We start from the raw sequence: 16,418 nt of genomic DNA, 5'->3' as shown, positions 1-16,418 counted from the left end.
AAACACATTGAGTGACTGTTCACTTCAGTATGTAAGGGACGTGGGTGGTGACCTGGGTGGCAATCACTGGGCCCTGCATCGCCCAAATTGACATCTAGATCACTTATATACTGTAGATTACTCATTGTTTTGATATTTCTGAATGTGAAAGTCACGTTGTTGTTGTTGCGGCTTCTTCTTCTTCTTCAGCTTTTTCCATCAGCGTTTTGTCAGTCAGCTTTGGACATTCCGAATATGTGCCATCTTGTCTTATTTCTGTGCAGACTAACACACACATTGTACATGCTTGTGTGCTGACACACACACACACACACACCTTTTTATACCTACATGCACAGATGAGGGGGTAAAAGAAATAATCTTCAGCACTGCATAAGACAGGTGTCAGTGTGTCCTCTTCTTCGCCGGCCATAAAAGTTAATTAAAGAAAAGGAATTTTTATTGTGCTCTGCTGCTCAAGCACAGGCTCTGGACTGCTGCTTAATAATAACCTCTCCCAGAGCTGCTGTCAAGGGAGGAGTACAGCTGAATAATGGCTGAGTGCAGATTTGTGCCTACAGAGTGTGTGTGTGTGTGTGTGTGTGTGTGTGTGTGTGTGTGTGTGTGTGTGTGTGTGTGTGTGTGTGTGTGTGTGTGTGTGTGTGTGTGTGTGTGTGTGTGTGTGTGTGTGTGTGTGTGTGTGTGTGTGTGTGTGTGTGTGTGTGTGCACGCCTGTGTGTGCCTGTGTGTGTGTGTGCCTGTTGGTGTTTGAGCATGCATACATACATGTGTGTAGGGGTGCATATGCGTGTGTGCTGTAGTTGGATAGTGGAAGTGTTTTTGTTCAATTCCAGTCCACATATTTCATTGGTAATGAGTGATATATTTTTGGTCGTACACACATCTCGTCCTTCAATAGTTCCTCCTTCGCGTGAAAGTGCTTGAACTATAACCCAGTCCACCTTCTCATAAATGCAATAGTGATGTGGAAGTGTTTTTAACATTATTGACAGAATGGTGGGCTTGTGAGGACCTGTCCAGAAAGCCATGCAAATAAAACGGGGTGTTTTGGGTTCTTTGTCAGTCTATGACAGATGGGATCAGGTTTTATGCAGAAGCACTATTTCTATTCCAGCCCTGCCAGGACTTTAATGATATTTGTTTTGCTGTGCTCGGGGTGTATTTTTGGGACTCTCCCGGGGGACTTTGGGTTTTGGGGAGGGGGGGGTAGGGTTGCTGATTTGGATCAGTCGGTCTCATTTTTCCTCCACAAACAGCAATGCCCTCTTTTTTGGCACATTTGAAAGAAAAATATGGGCGCATCAAAAACTCCCAACACACATAGTATGCAGCACAAGCCTGCATGTTACTGCACTCACATATAGAAAACAGCATCCAGTACACTACCAGGCACCACAGAATAGAGAATGTCCTTTTTTCGTACTGCTATTTAGGTGATGGAGTATTTGATTGTCAGCTATAACAGTTAGCCTATACTGTAATGTAGAGAATCGTGAAGTGGATCTGATGTGTAGGTTTATATATATAAGTTCAGCTTTAATTACCAAGAAGAAGTCAGCGGTAAATGAGGTGCTGGAGGAAGAGATGAGAAAGGGGGGGGGGGGTTGAGGAGGAGGCGAGAGGAACGGAGCTGTGCGGCAGTAAAGGATGCATTAAGCAATTAAAGTTAGGGTGCAGCAGAATGAAGTGATGCGATGATTTTTCCTGTAATTGCCTTAGCTATCACTGATGATCACAGGGGAGCAGAGAAGAGCAACAATATGCTGTACATCAGCATGTTACTCTGACAGTTTGTCATACACAATCACAATCAACCCAATACACACACAAACAACAGAGCACATCGTATGTGCAATGCTGTATTATGACAAGATAATCGTGTGTGTGTACCCTGGGTAATTATGTAGGCCTAATTAGATCTCCTAGATTGAAATCTCTCATAAAGGCAGTACTAAACATGTCGCCACCAAAATATATTCACTATTGGCACAAATGTGCAAATCGCAAGTCAATATTTGATGAGGAACAAAGAAGTTAGCACCCCGCAGTATTTTTGAACATGAGCAGTGGGATTATTTTAACCGTGTTCACGCAAAGCTCATCTATGATTCATTAATTGCCAGAGCCCAAGCTGCCACTGTTTTTTTTACTCTTCACAGCATTTGTTAGGCCTGTCTGTGGGAGATAAGCCAGTGGAAATACTGGGCAGGGATACAAGTATGGAAGGAGAGAGAGAGAGCGAGAGACGGGTATGTACAGAAAGAAGACACCGCGGCCATGAGGAGGTGTAGCCTTTTGTTTGTGCGTCAGGTTTTAGCTGTGTGTGTGTGTGTGTGTGTGTGTGTGTGTGTGTGTGTGTGTGTGTGTGTGTGTGTGTGTGTGTGTGTGTGTGTGTGTGTGTGTGTGTGACGTTGTGCTGCGGTCTCTATGCTCTCCTCAGTCCTTCTCTCCCTCCCTCCTGCAGTTCTTTCCAGGCCCTGATTAATGCTAATTTATGCAGCTGGGCCGCCACAAAACCGCCAGGGAGGGGTCCCTCCCTTGATTACCAGCAGTGAGAGTAGGGGGGGGTCTGGGGGGGGGGTGGGGGTGGGGGTGACCTGGACAGACACCTCATTTAATTTAATACATTGGAGCACGCTGCAGCGGGGAGCGCCGGCAAGGGAGGGAGATAATCAAGAGCCGGGCTCTTATAAATGTGCGGCGAGATGACACGGAAGAGATTGGATTTGGAAACGAGGAGCAAAGAAGAGGAAAGCCGAGCGGAACGCGATTGATTGATTCCATTCAAGTGATCGCAACAACTGATAAGGAATGAATTATTTTATTTTTTATTATTTTATTTTTTTCACAGTGTGAGGAAAAAGATCTGACGAGTTTCTTCAAATCTAATATAATAAGTGTTTTCATTGCTCCCCCCATGCCTTATTCAGCAAAGTCTCCCCCATACAGTCACAGAGATAAATATGCAGCATGAATTCCTGTTTTATGCAGCAGAAAGTACAAAAATAAATAAATAATCTACAAACAGCAGACTCAACATGGTGAACAAAATGGTTGCCTCATGGAATTCAGTAATCAGACCTACGCACAGCACAGGACCAAGACCTTCAAACCCCTCAGTGTTGGAGGTTATCCTGAAGAATGAAGCATATCTGGAATACTGAAATTTAATGAAATTTGCGAGCAAAGCTTATTCAAAATGCAAGACGTTTCCTATTTACTTATTCTGTTGCCCTACAGTATAGAATTCAATTTTCAGCTGGAGTACTTCTCACAAGAAACATGCCAACATTATGTGCAGTTACTAAACTAATATATCAGGTTTTTATCATATCATAATGTCAGTCAACTATGTCATGACTACTTGGCTACCATGACATACTGTATGAATGACTACTTGGCTGTAAAAAGAGAATTCATTCATCATCCAGAATTCAGTTTTCAGATCCATGTCTTCCAGTGGCCCCAGTTGCCATGCTGCAGATCTTTTGCTATGTTCAGACTGCAGAAAAATCCAATTTGTTTCTTAAATACGATCTTTAGGACTGAATGTACTATTATTTGCAAATGATCAGATCGGATTTGTCTATTCAGACATTGTCAATCATTCTGCATTGATTGCTGTGGTAACACCGTTACAACATAGATGTGAGTAATGCAGAAACTTGCACTCTGTCCTATGACTACTGTGTCACTCGCAGAAAATAGTCCATCTACAAGCTCACTACTTGTGGGCTCTCAGATCAGCTATTTTAAGAGAGCGATACATCCTACGATAACATATAAATCAGGCTTCAGTGTCCGAGTGTCCAGACTGAGAAACATCTTTAGAAATCAGACCTAGGTATGTGGTTCAAATCTTATTCGCAAAAAAACTAAACAGTTGTGTTTTTTGGTTGTTCAGTCTTGATAAAAAAAACTATCTGATTCCAATCTGGTTAGGCCAAAAATTGGATTTGCACTGCCAGTCTGAGCATAGCCTTTGAGGGAAAGTGATACCTAAACCTCTCCTGTTCCCTCCTTGAAGATGAGCAAGAACTATCCTGGGGCAAGTGCACCTCACAAAACCCTCTGCCAGCAGTTCAAACAGCACTCGCCCATTCCACCATTTACACTGTGACGAATGGCAGGAAATCAGGAGGCGGCCATGACAGGCAGATTATGAGATCCTTCTGTCTACATGACTTAGCCATGTCTCTGCGTCTTAATCGTTAAATGTGATTAAAGCAAACAAACGGAGCATTATTAGATTAGTCAGAAGGACATGGAGTCTTTGGTGCTGATTATCTTTTCCTTTTTAATGAAATGCTGCTTGAAATTAACATTGCTTTGACTAATTTGATTTAACATTGCCCCGAGAAATGCCAGACAGCTCTCATTTGACTGCAGACGGTTTGAGATCCTTGTCAGAGGCGTAAGAGCAAACGGTGAAGTAAGACAAACATTTCCGGTCTTCTGCAAAGTTCAGGGGGCTGATTAAGTTACTGGCACCACACTATTCAGTAAAGATCAGACAGAGAGGACAGGGCTGGATGGGAATCACAAACACCAGTAATCGGTATGGAACAACAGACCGGTAGAGATGAGTGAGAGACAACACATTTCCTTTTTTTTTTTTTACTTAATGGCACCGGCATGGCCCTTTTGCCAAAAGTCGCTCAACAAAAATGATGTATTTTCCACTGAAAGAACCTGTTGAATGACACTTGAGTTGAAAAGTGTAGTAGAGGTCAGTTAAAAGTGTTAGTTAAGTAGTTGAGAAGAATATAATTTGCTAGTGATTTGTAAGTGCCAACAAGAAAGCTGTTGTGTGCTTGAATTAGAAAGTGTACATTTGTGTGCGTGCGTGCGTGCGTGTGAAAGACAGAGAGAGAGAGAGAGAGACACAGAGGGAGTGAGACTACATGCACAATGACATCGGTGTGGAACCATTTGGTTCCATTTGTACACTTAAATTAACACTCAAGATTTTACTGTGTGTGTGTGTTGGCATAATGACTACTTGTGGTCCGGCAGAAGAGCAGAGCTGAGGTCCTGCTGGTGTGTAATTGGCAGCGGGTGTTGCATTGTTGTTGAAAATAATCCTGTCAGCATAATCCGCCTTTGTGGGGTTCATTAATTGCATTTAAGATTGCATGCAATCTAGCTGATTCAGGACCTGCTTTTGAGCCTCCTCAGCCTCCCCCTCACAAAGCCCCTGTCACTTCAAAGGTTAAAGGGTCTAGCTAACCGTGTTTTCTGTTTTTTATTCAAATTTACAGTGTTTTCTTTTCTTTTGCTTCTTTTTTTTTCATGTGAGACGTACTGCAGTGTGGCCACATTGTGTCTGCTGTGGCAAAATGAATTGAACAGGCAGCCATCTTCAGAGAGCAGCTGCTACAAACATTTGCATGGTTGAGCTTAGGGTTGCAACTGTCAGTCATTGTCATTTTTGAATAATGTATTGAACCTTCATATAATCTATGATAAAAAACCATGGTCATAATAATTTAACAATTGATTTCAGAGATCTGCTCAATCCAGCTCACTGTAAAAAGAACTGACCAAGCAAATGTGCTTGTGAATATTGTTTTGCTAAAGTTTGTTCTTGAATCCATGGTCATTCATTTGATTCCTCCTTGGAAAAAAGAGCAGGAAGTTGGAAGCACTCATCCAGTCCAGCATGTGATACAAGCAGTGCTCGCTCTCGTGCATGCCCTCCCTCCGTTACCCTCCATTTTTATTTTCCTGAATGAAACTTTAGGAAATCCATTTATGGTGGCCTCTGCAGCTTTGCCTGTCAGAGACACGGCCGCTTAAAACCAGAGGTCACCTCCACACTTGTTTAATAGCTACTCAGAGCACCTAAGTGAGTGTGTCTCTGCCCTGACTGGCAATAAATACTCGTGGATGGGCCTGGGTTTACCTTTTCTCTGCGTTTTAAAGAGATATCCTCTCTCTTTTTGAGTGCCTGAGAACAAACCGACATTGACTGAGTTTATAATTTTTTATAGTCGACGGGAATGTGCATTTTTAGGTTCTGTGAACAAGTTATTGGAATAAAAAGCATATTTACACAACCAAATATTTGGGGCACATACAGTAGCTTGTTGTCAATTAAATAAATTGAGTTTCTTAGTTTACCACAGAATAATTTTCATTTCCACCAAATGGCACAGAAAGTGTATCCCTGACCTGGCAAACTGACACCTGAACTCGGTGTTAAATACAAATTTGAAATAATTGTGTGCATATTACTGAGTTGGCTCTTGGCCATAACAAATATGGAGACACAAGTGAAAAATTATCAAGATTATATTACAAAAAAGTAAATAACTAATGCAATGGGAAGTGACAATCAGTAAATCAGTAGTGTAGGTGAGTGGATGAAATGTAAAGTATGGTGAGGTCTATTTTGTATTGTGGAACATAAAGAAACAAACAGCCAAATGCAAACAAACAAAAGAAGGCGCTTGGGAGAGAGGAGACAAATACTATTAATTCGGAAATGCTGGTGTGCTTAGACTGTATGCAAAGACAAACGTCAGGAAACCAAGACTCCCAAACTGAGATTGACTTCCCTATCTACCTGCCACTTAACGAAAACGGAAGGACAAGACGTTCACAGATACCATTGGCTTGAGCTCACCAAATGAGGTGAGGTGGGGGATGGGGGATGGGGTGTGGCCAACCACGGCCAGTTAGAACACCATTTGTGTCCCATTTTGTCGTGCTATGGTTGAGGTGTGGGATTGGTTATCTTTCCTACTATAAATGCATACAATCTCTAGCCTGGTAAAGCCCCTCCCTCCGGAAAATCTCATTTCCATTTGATTTCAGGAAGGAGTCTGTGGACGAGCCTATCAGCGTCCTTAGCCTGGTAAAGCCCCTCCTCGCTCATCGTTCTGTGATTGACAGCGAAAGTTGGCCAATCAGGTGGCGAGTTCGAGTGAACCCGAATGGATCCGAGTGCAGCCGACCAAAATGGAACGGCAGCCTTTGTTTTTTGTGCGCTGTTTTCGCCTCTCTTTTAAAACTTCAAAACGCCCTCTAACTTCTTTTTTGAGGCACGGAATTTACTTTTAAGATATCGTTCGGATAGAATGTAGTTGTTTAACTTCATGTGGTCAATTAATCATGACAGAGCCTATTTAAAAATAAAAATTCAGAGAACCGGCAGGGGCGGGCAGTGACACGCATGTATCCGAATAAGGCAACCTATTTTGGGCATTGCCGTCTCAAAAGTCCTGTTGCGTCACGTTAGTCTGGAGGTGGTAAAAATGCACTGCTGAAGGGGAACACTGCTGATTGGCTGAAGGGGTTGTCAGTCAACGGTATTACTCCCGCCCAACTCCAGCCCACAGCCAAATTGCCGAATGGGCGATCATGCCAGACTCACTCCTGAAATAAATTACAAATGAGATTTCCGGAGGGAGGGTTTACTTGGCTATACAATCTCTACATACAGTATGTGCATGCAGGCCTAGCTATAATTCATGTATCTCGAGAACTGTCTGACCGCTTGACTTAGAACTTGACACGCACCAGTTGACATGGTTGTCCAGAACAGCCAATCCGACCGATATTCGGTCCATATATGGGCATTATGCTGATGACATCAGGGATCTCCATATATGGGCATAAAAGGGACATGGATAGACAGATACAGAGATCTCCATGTGGGCATAAAAGGGACACAGACAGACAGATACAGAGATCTCCATATATAAAGGGCATAAAAGGGACTAGTCTTGGTGAATTAAGGATCTTTGCTATTCACCTGTTTCCTAGGCTGTGTGTTTTCCACTTCCTGTCGATTTCATTGGATATCATTGGTCATCTGACCACTTTCATTGGATTTCATTGGATCAAATCGACAGGAAGTGGAAAACACACAGCCTAGGAAACAAGTGAATAGGGCAGGTAAATTAAGGCCAGCTGCAGTGCCGGCTTAATGGAAGGGCTTTAGGTACTGCAGCACAAAACCTTGGGGAGAAAGTGAAAGAAGTCTCAACTATCGCCGCAAGAGTACCGAAATTTAAAAGCAAAGGCTGCTGAAGGAGCGCTTAAAAGGTGAAATGCGCCGGTGAAGCGTACATTTTCCGCGCTGCACAACCTGCACCCACCCCCCACTGACAATACAGTCCCGGGGGCACCAAAGCGGGTCATAGCACCGGGCTTCACAAAGGGTTAATCCACCTATATTTATATTGTCCCTTTTTACATTATTTAACCCCTAATTTAAGCTAATTTAAAGAATTAGTGATCAACTATGCATTATATGTATTCATTTTGTACTTGATGAATTTTGTAAGTGATACCACAGATGATTTGATTTGATTTGATTTATTAGACGTCATAAAAGAAAAACTCTGCTACAGAGAAACGTCAAGGATATAAACACAACAAAGTCGTGAGACTTATTTCCATTGTGGTCCTTGGTCTGAGACAAACAACTGTGGACTAGACTAGGCTAGAGACTACACATAAAGTGGAGTTCAGGGAGAACTAATAGAAAACTAGAAAAAGTGCTCCCCCGAGCACAGTTCTCCGCTAGGTCAGGTTGGTTATTGTGGGCCAGAAATGTTCGGAATTCGGCAAGGATGGAATATGAAAAATCGGGCAGATCCGTCTTGATCACATGACTATAGATGTGTGCCAATTTGCGTAATGTTTGGACAAAATCTGTAGGAGTAATATTTGTGTTGCAAAAATCTGCCTCCTGGTGGCGCTATAACAGGACAATGTGAAAAGGGTGGCATTTCTTCCCTGCCTAGTGGGAATGTTCGTGCAAAGTTTCACGGCAATCGCACGCTGTGTTCATGATTTGAGGCATTTTGTTCAAAACGGAGCACTCCTGCAAACTTTGGAAGCCAATCTTAATGGAATATGAAAAATATGAAAGACCTGTTTCGTTTAATGGCTATAGAGATACTGTGTACAGTTTTGTGTGATGTTTGGACAAACTCTGTAGGAGTAAAGTAAAAAAAACATGTCTTGCAAAAATCGGCCCCCTGGTAGTGGTGGCGCTATAACAGGCCCATGTAAAACATTCGGGGCAGAGGTTCTGCTCTGTCGATCGGGCCAACGGTGCCGGAGATTAGCTGTCCACAGTCAGGCACACACGAACGGACGGACAGGGTGCAAAACATAGTCTCTGTCACGTCTTCGGCCTGAGACAATAAATTACGGGGCTGTCCGCAGAAAGAGAGAGAGAGACAGAAAGAAAGAACGAACGAAAGTAAGAGCACACTGATTTCTGATCTCAGTTGGCTTTTGTTTCTGCCTTTTCAGAAATGTTCCGGACTAGCTCCTCTTTCAATTTCCTTATCTCATGGAGGATCACTTCTTGGTCACCGCTAACGTTAGCTTTGCTGTCTTGCCATCCATGCTCCCCATGCTAGCTGCTGCAGTTATCATTTTGTGTCTTGTTGCGCAGCTGGGTTGATCACGTTCCAAACTAACATTGCGACACTGCTTCTAGTGCTACTTACCCTTTCTCCCTTCCAGGAACAATTTAAACTTGTTGAGAATATGTGATAGAATATAAATTAAGTTTGGTGTTTTGCTCAGAATCGAAGCTTCCAGCAAATCAAACCGTTTCTTTATTTTTACATACAACATTAAAAAAAGGTTACAGTATATAATTAGCAAGTGAATGTGAAGGAAAATTGACAAAAGAAATCCACCAGGGGGCTTGAAAATTGCATTCTTTAGGCAGCTTAATATAGGAAATAATTACAGCCATGTCTACACAATTTAAATATGTATGAGACATATTCCAACAGAGACATAGTTTAGCATGTGCTTTACAACAATTCACCCTGTAAATACCCATTTATTACACAAATCTAAGAATCAATCATAACACTTGCACGCACGCATGCGCGTACGCACACACACACACACACACACACACACACACACACACACACACACACACACACACACACACACACACACACACACACGTCGCACAAGAATATTAATTCACTATTCAATACATGCAAGTATACACTATTACTAACAGATTAAGATTATACACTCATGTGATGTGATTTTGAGTTTTCATAAGAAAAGTAAAGAATATACACACAAATGATGACAAGAAAATATTATAGGCCTTTGGATTTATTGGACAATATTGGTTTGGACCCAGCTTATATAGGCAGCCCATATGGAAAATATTGGTTGGTTAGACATATCTAAACAATGTAATGGCAGAGAATTCCATATTTTGGACCCTCGTAGTTAAACTGAGATTGGGAAGTATAGGAATGGGGGGGAGGGGTAAGGAGACATCAAATGAGGCAGTAAAAGACCATTGTGAATTTGTGACCCCACCAGTCTCTGCCAGGCGAGAGCTTTGTTCCATGTAGTGTGTCACCAGGGACCACTGGACTGCAGCCTTTAAACTTAACGAAGTTTGACCGGACTCATCAGCTTCTGCGAGCAAAAATCTTCCTGATGAGTAAACCAGATGTGAGGGTACCCCGAGCTTCAGACGGAAGAGGCGTACTTAAAGGGTCATTACTGTGGTGCAGGAAATCACTATGGAGGTTCTGAGGAGGTTAGAGGCACAGATGTGCACCCACCTGCTCTTGTCCACGCCACCCAGGCTCCATTCACAAGCATGGCCCTGATGGTACTTGCAGACATGCATGCTGTCACGCAAACTTACATACGCACCCACAACTGCTTAGGCAAACATATTTCCCCTATATCTTCCCAGATGATATATAGATTGGCTATTGTCTCTTTGGCTTCCATGAGAAGACAGACGGTGCAGCAGGAGAACCTTACAAATGTATCTTTGTGTATCACGATTGCACCTTTTTCAGCATTTTGCATGCGTCATTCTGCTGTTGTTGTCCCAGATGCATGTTTTTCGTTCTGTAAGTGCATCTTCTTGGGCTCGCACATGTCACAAAGATGTTCAAGTGTGATTATTGAAATGAGCATTTGTGTGGCGTGTCTGCTTCTTGTATCCACTTTAATTCTGCTCTTTCAAGCATATTCATCTATTTCTTTTTGCTCTTTTTTTGTATTCTTTGTTTCTTTTCTTTTTTTTTCTTCCTTCCCCATCCCTCCCTCCTCTGCTTGATGGCAGGAGGGAATTTGCCATGCATTTCACGTTGAAGTCAGAGTGTGTTGCTATGGTGGTTGCTAGGGATTTAGCCTAGAGTGACGTGAAAAGTCCGAATATTAAAGGTGTCCTTCTGCTGCCGAGCCATTTGAAGCTGCAAGGAATGAGCAATCACCTTGGAGAGGTTTTTTTTTTTATCTGTCCTTTCATTATCGTGTCTCTCTCTTTGGAAATATCAGAATTGATTTTCCAACATGCCAAAGAATAGGGACTGTATACAGTATAAAAAGCATAAACCACAGAAAAGGGAGACAAAACATTGCCTTTCTATACTGTATAACTGCTAGTTGATTCGGTCACATTTCTGTACAGAACATTCTGTTCAGACACAGATAATAAACATTATAATCTGGTCGATTCTCTCAGAATAAAGAACATCATTGACAGCTATGTATTTGTATACACTATACAGTATACTGTAAGTCTGGTCAGGGACTATGTTTCAAACAGTACCTCTCCTAATGTGCCTACCATTGTACTGAATCACACTGATGGTGGTGCCCTATCACTGTGCAATGTAACAATGACCTTGACTTATACAGGTGAAGATGCAACTGACTTGGCAAGGATGGCTCCTATACTATAGGTGACATGGGCAAAAGCCTCCTCAAATTGGGCTACAAATGTAACACCCAGGATTCAAACCTGAGTCTTCTGCGTGGGAAGCAAAAAAAATGTATAAAAGTATAGTAACACCACTCCTACTCAAACTTGGCCTTATACAGTATACAAATTATGTAAATAAAATAGGCCAATAGCTTACTGAACACAGCATAAAAATGTAAACTGGTCCAATCATTTAATGTACTTGGACTAAAATAGATCCTTACCGATTTAAATAAAATGCTCAATGTAAACTTGATACATCAATCTTAATATATTATTTATTTAAAAAATATATATAATCATTGCTTGCTCTATTCTGTCTGTCGGCCTATATGGTAGCTGTGACGTCATACTAGCTCCGCTAGAGAGCAACCCAGCCCATCCAGCGATGAGTGAAGGATGGATCACAGCGCCAACTATAGCGGTGTGAATTTGTCCGCTTTTAGTTTAGAAATTTGCCCAAATCTTCAATGCTGTTGGCAGCAGCCATTTATTTACCTTGGCGTTCTGTCAATCACAATAAAAAGGCAGTCTAGACCTTCGCTGCTCACAGTCATTATAAAGCACCATAAGACACTATGCTATGTTGCCTAGTATACAAGTGACAGCTAGTTTAGCAAGTCGTACTGATATGTTAATCGCTGCATAATGCATCATTAAACGCATGAAAATTCAACATAAATAAATAACACTTCATCAGCATGTCAACACAAAGCAACATGATCCTGGGTGCTGATGGCCTAAGGCACATGCCACATATAGACTCTAATGCAGGCTGACAGCGAGTCATGGGTTCGATTCCCGAGCCTGACTACCTTTGCTGCGTGTCACTCCCCGTCTCTCTTTCCCTGTTTCCTGTCACTGTTCCACTGCACTATCCAATAAAGACAGAAAAGCCCCGAGAATATCTTAAAAAAATAAATAAAATAAAAACGTGATCCTACTATAAATGTGTGCAATCTCTGCATATAAATTATGTGTGAGTGTGTGCGCAGCAGGAACCGGTCTAGTACAAATGAAAAACAAGTTGGGTCTAAAATGGCGTGGCTTCCATTTGGATCTCGGACTTATTTATGAAATCAGTACTATGATGTCAGTCTTCTCCATATTTGGGAAATGTTTGAGCCTAATCAGACATCCATTGACAACAACTGTAAAAGAAAGTAAAGAAAGTATTCATTATGTGAGAAAATGCTGTTGCTTTCTTGCCCTACTACCCACAAGACATTTGGTGCAGTGGTTTGCGACATTAGCCTTGGATAGACAGACAGACAGACAGACAGACAGACAGACACAGGCAGGCGTCACAAAAGATGCTCCGTTCTGTCTCTGAGGACCTCACATATCCACCACTACATCAGTGACCCGGGAGATGGCATCATAGCAGAAGATCTACCACGCCGGCAATGGACTCTGCTGCCTGCGTACTGGGGTCGGTTGCTTCAAGTCAACTAGGAAGAAGTGGGGCTTGGCAGACAGTGCAGCGTGCAAGTGTGGCGAGCCTGAGCAGACTGCAGAACACATAATCACCACCTGTCCCCTGAACAGACCACCTTCAGAGGCCGGCCTCTTCCAAGTGGGACCAGAGACTAGGGCGTGGCTACACAACACTGTGTTGGACATTCAACGATGATAGACGAAAGAAAAAAGAAGACAGACCTAGACTGCTCGCCTCCTAGGAGCCACACCGTAAAGTGATTTTGTCACTGTGTGTCGCCAAGTCGTGGTCGCCAAAACCTAAAAAGCACTCGCACCAAAAGCGACGACAGGGGAGTGAATTACTCATTGCATTCAGCTTTATTTTTGGAGTGGAGAGCTTGTGTGGAAGCGATATATTAAATACATATTAAGTACAACAACCAATTTTCTTTCCTGATGAGCGAGAAATACTGTATGTAGACGTAGTTGGGCAATATTTATTTCATTCACATTATTAGCTTGACATGTGAGTAGGGTTATTCTAATATTCCCTGCTGTCAAAGCATATAGGCTACATTGCATCCTATGTATTGTATACATGTATACAGTATATACATATACTGTACAGGTATAGGCTATGTATGTTCTGTTACAAGTTTGCCTACCGTATGAATGAACTGTGGAATTAGTGACCATATGTCATAATTATTCATCGAACATCATTATTCATTATCATTATTAATCGAAATTATGCTCCAGTATAAATTTCATACACGGATCGTGTGAGATTCTATTCTCTATATTATATTTTTCATGATCCTATCATAACCCAGCACCCCAACAGGTGATGTGTGTTTTCTATCAGCTTTTTATAATTCAAAATTGATACTAGTGGAGTTGTGGTACACTGAGCTCCGGGTGTCCCTGGGGGAGAAGAGCTCTGCTTACAGCAGCCAGTGGTGCGGACGTGTCTCTGGTGGTTCTGAAGTAGGTTTCTCTGTAAACAATCTATATTTCACCTCCAGTATATGGTAGTACCAGAAATAGCTTCGCATAACATTTCAGGTGAGAAATTGGCCATGTATTTGCTCAAAATTCACTCATTTCACATTTGCAACAGCTAGTTTAACATTTTGTAAACAAAATTCAGAAGCTGTTCACCTACAGTACAGTATGAATAAAAAAATAACTTTACAAACACATCTGGCCGTTGCTTGCTGTCCCCTGAAACCAGTTGCTGCTCATTTGTATAACGCAAAATGTTTTTAGCTTTCGTTTGTCGCCCGTGGTCGCCAAAAACTGCGAAGTTGTCGCCAGGCGTCACAACATTCCAAGTCGCTCAGTGTAGCCAGTACCCATTGGAAATAGCTGGTCACTTGCTTGTTGCTTGTTGTCGCTTTTGGTGAGAATGCACCATTAAGGACATTAATGTGAGTGCTCCATGGCCTCAAACCTTAGGGCGCATGCTATATTGCCTCAGAAGGCCACAACAGAGATACTTCTCTGAAGAGTGTGCGCTGGGTGAGCAACTTTCATTGAAATGAGTGGGTGGAGATTTTCTGTGCCTTCCATCCAGGTTATAATATAGCTCTATTGTAATATAAGACATGGAAAGTGGAATAATCTCTGCTACTCTAATGTTTTAACATGTTTTGTGTTCGCATCGCAGTTTGTGAGCTGTTCACTATGATTTTCTACTCTTTGTACCTCATGTCAAACATCAATTACCTTTCCATGATTACATGTGCTGCCTTTCTTTTTTTATATCTGTCCATGAATTACTGTGATCTTGGAGATCTTGCAATGAGTCTAGCTCTAACAAACCATTTATTTTTGCTTTTTTGTTTATGTCCAGGGAAGTGGTGAACCAAATGTGTCACATCCAGTTTTACATCCTGTAGCAACCAGAGGCATTGATGAGCTTAAGGTTGAGGTAATAATCACTTGACACTCATACATTGCATGAAAACTACAATCAGGGAGAAAAACCCAAAAACATTTTAGTTAACTGAAATATATAAAAAATAACAGACATTACAAAAAACTATAACTTACTGAAACTGCATTGTGTGTTTACAAAACTTAAAAGCTAAAATCATAGTTTAGTCTTTGTCAACAGAAGTCTAATATTTTGGGTGAATATGAAATCAGCTAAAATATCTTCCAAAATAGTGAAAATAGCCTGTAGATCGACTATTCTAGCTATTTTTCATACCTTTTTGAATCTCGCCCCTGACTACCCCATATTACATAAAAAAACTAAAACCAACATTAAAACTTATAAAAACTGAACTAAAAGTAAGCCTAGCAAACCAACTTTAAAAACGTATTAAAACTAAACTGAAATTGAAAACAAACAAAAAAAAATCGAATAAAAACTAATGGAAAATGCAAAACTATAATTACCTTGATCTATGGTATTCATATAGCATATCATCTTAAATATAAGGCCTGTGAAATGTTTCATATCAATGTAAAAGCATTCTGTTTGCTTGATGGTATCGTACTACTAAGTGCAATTATATTTAACGTCAATAAGTAGATCTCCCAGATGTGGCTAAACTGCAATGCCATTGCATATTCTGCAAGACTTGAGGAGCTAAATCTACAGTATAGCACTTCCCATGATCTTCCCATTAACCCATAATATGCTACAAGATGCTCAAGTATTGAGCAGTGTATGAGTAACATTAGCTGTTTGCCTGCCATGCTGCCACTCTGATTGGACGTTTGCATGCACCCGCGTGTCTTTGTTATTGTGTTTGCTGCTGTGTGTGACTGCTCAGGATGCAGGCTTATTTAGCCCGTGGCGATCAATAGCAGCCTAAATGATAATGGCCAGTGCCCAACTCGAGAGCTCAAGGCCTGTGGAGAGAAAAAACCTGCCCTGCCCTTCCTCCCCCTGCCTCTTCCACTGACTCCCCCTGTCTTGCAGTCTACAGCCACACAGCCATCACACAACCTCAGGCAGGCTAGTTAGCCCTGAGAAAAAGAGCCTGAACCCCCCCCCCCCCCCCAATCAATAACTTTACTCTTGTCTGCCTAATTGCTCATTGGTTGACATTGGCGCCAGGCTATATGTAAGTGCATGTTCCCAGAGTGATCCGCTTTCGACTCTGTTTCCTCCACATCCCGCCTTAGTGTTGGGTCTTACAGTCTGTTCTCCCCTCCTTTTCTCCGCTCTCTCCTGTCTTCGCCTCTGTTCTGCTCGCCCCGTCGTGTTCGGGACGGGAAAAACCTGACCTGATCGGCTCCCCCCCCCTCACCA

General features: G+C 42.0%; 1 protein-coding gene across 1 annotated transcript in view; it reads left to right on the top strand.

Annotated features, from left to right (window-relative positions):
• The window catches only part of pmfbp1 (polyamine modulated factor 1 binding protein 1), a 190,411-nt gene that overhangs the window by 93,641 nt on the left and 80,352 nt on the right, over nucleotides 1-16,418 (top strand). Inside the window, exon 5 of the mRNA XM_080432673.1 lies at nucleotides 15,006-15,083. Coding sequence (XP_080288799.1) covers nucleotides 15,006-15,083 — 78 coding nt within the window. The remainder of the gene's footprint in view (nucleotides 1-15,005; nucleotides 15,084-16,418) is intronic.

This window comes from Gymnoscopelus braueri (assembly GCF_963280865.1).
Source record: "Gymnoscopelus braueri genome assembly, chromosome: 1".
Classification (NCBI taxonomy): domain Eukaryota; kingdom Metazoa; phylum Chordata; class Actinopteri; order Myctophiformes; family Myctophidae; genus Gymnoscopelus; species Gymnoscopelus braueri.
Note: the sequence above shows the minus strand (reverse complement) of the source record. Positions and strands in the feature narration are given on the sequence as shown.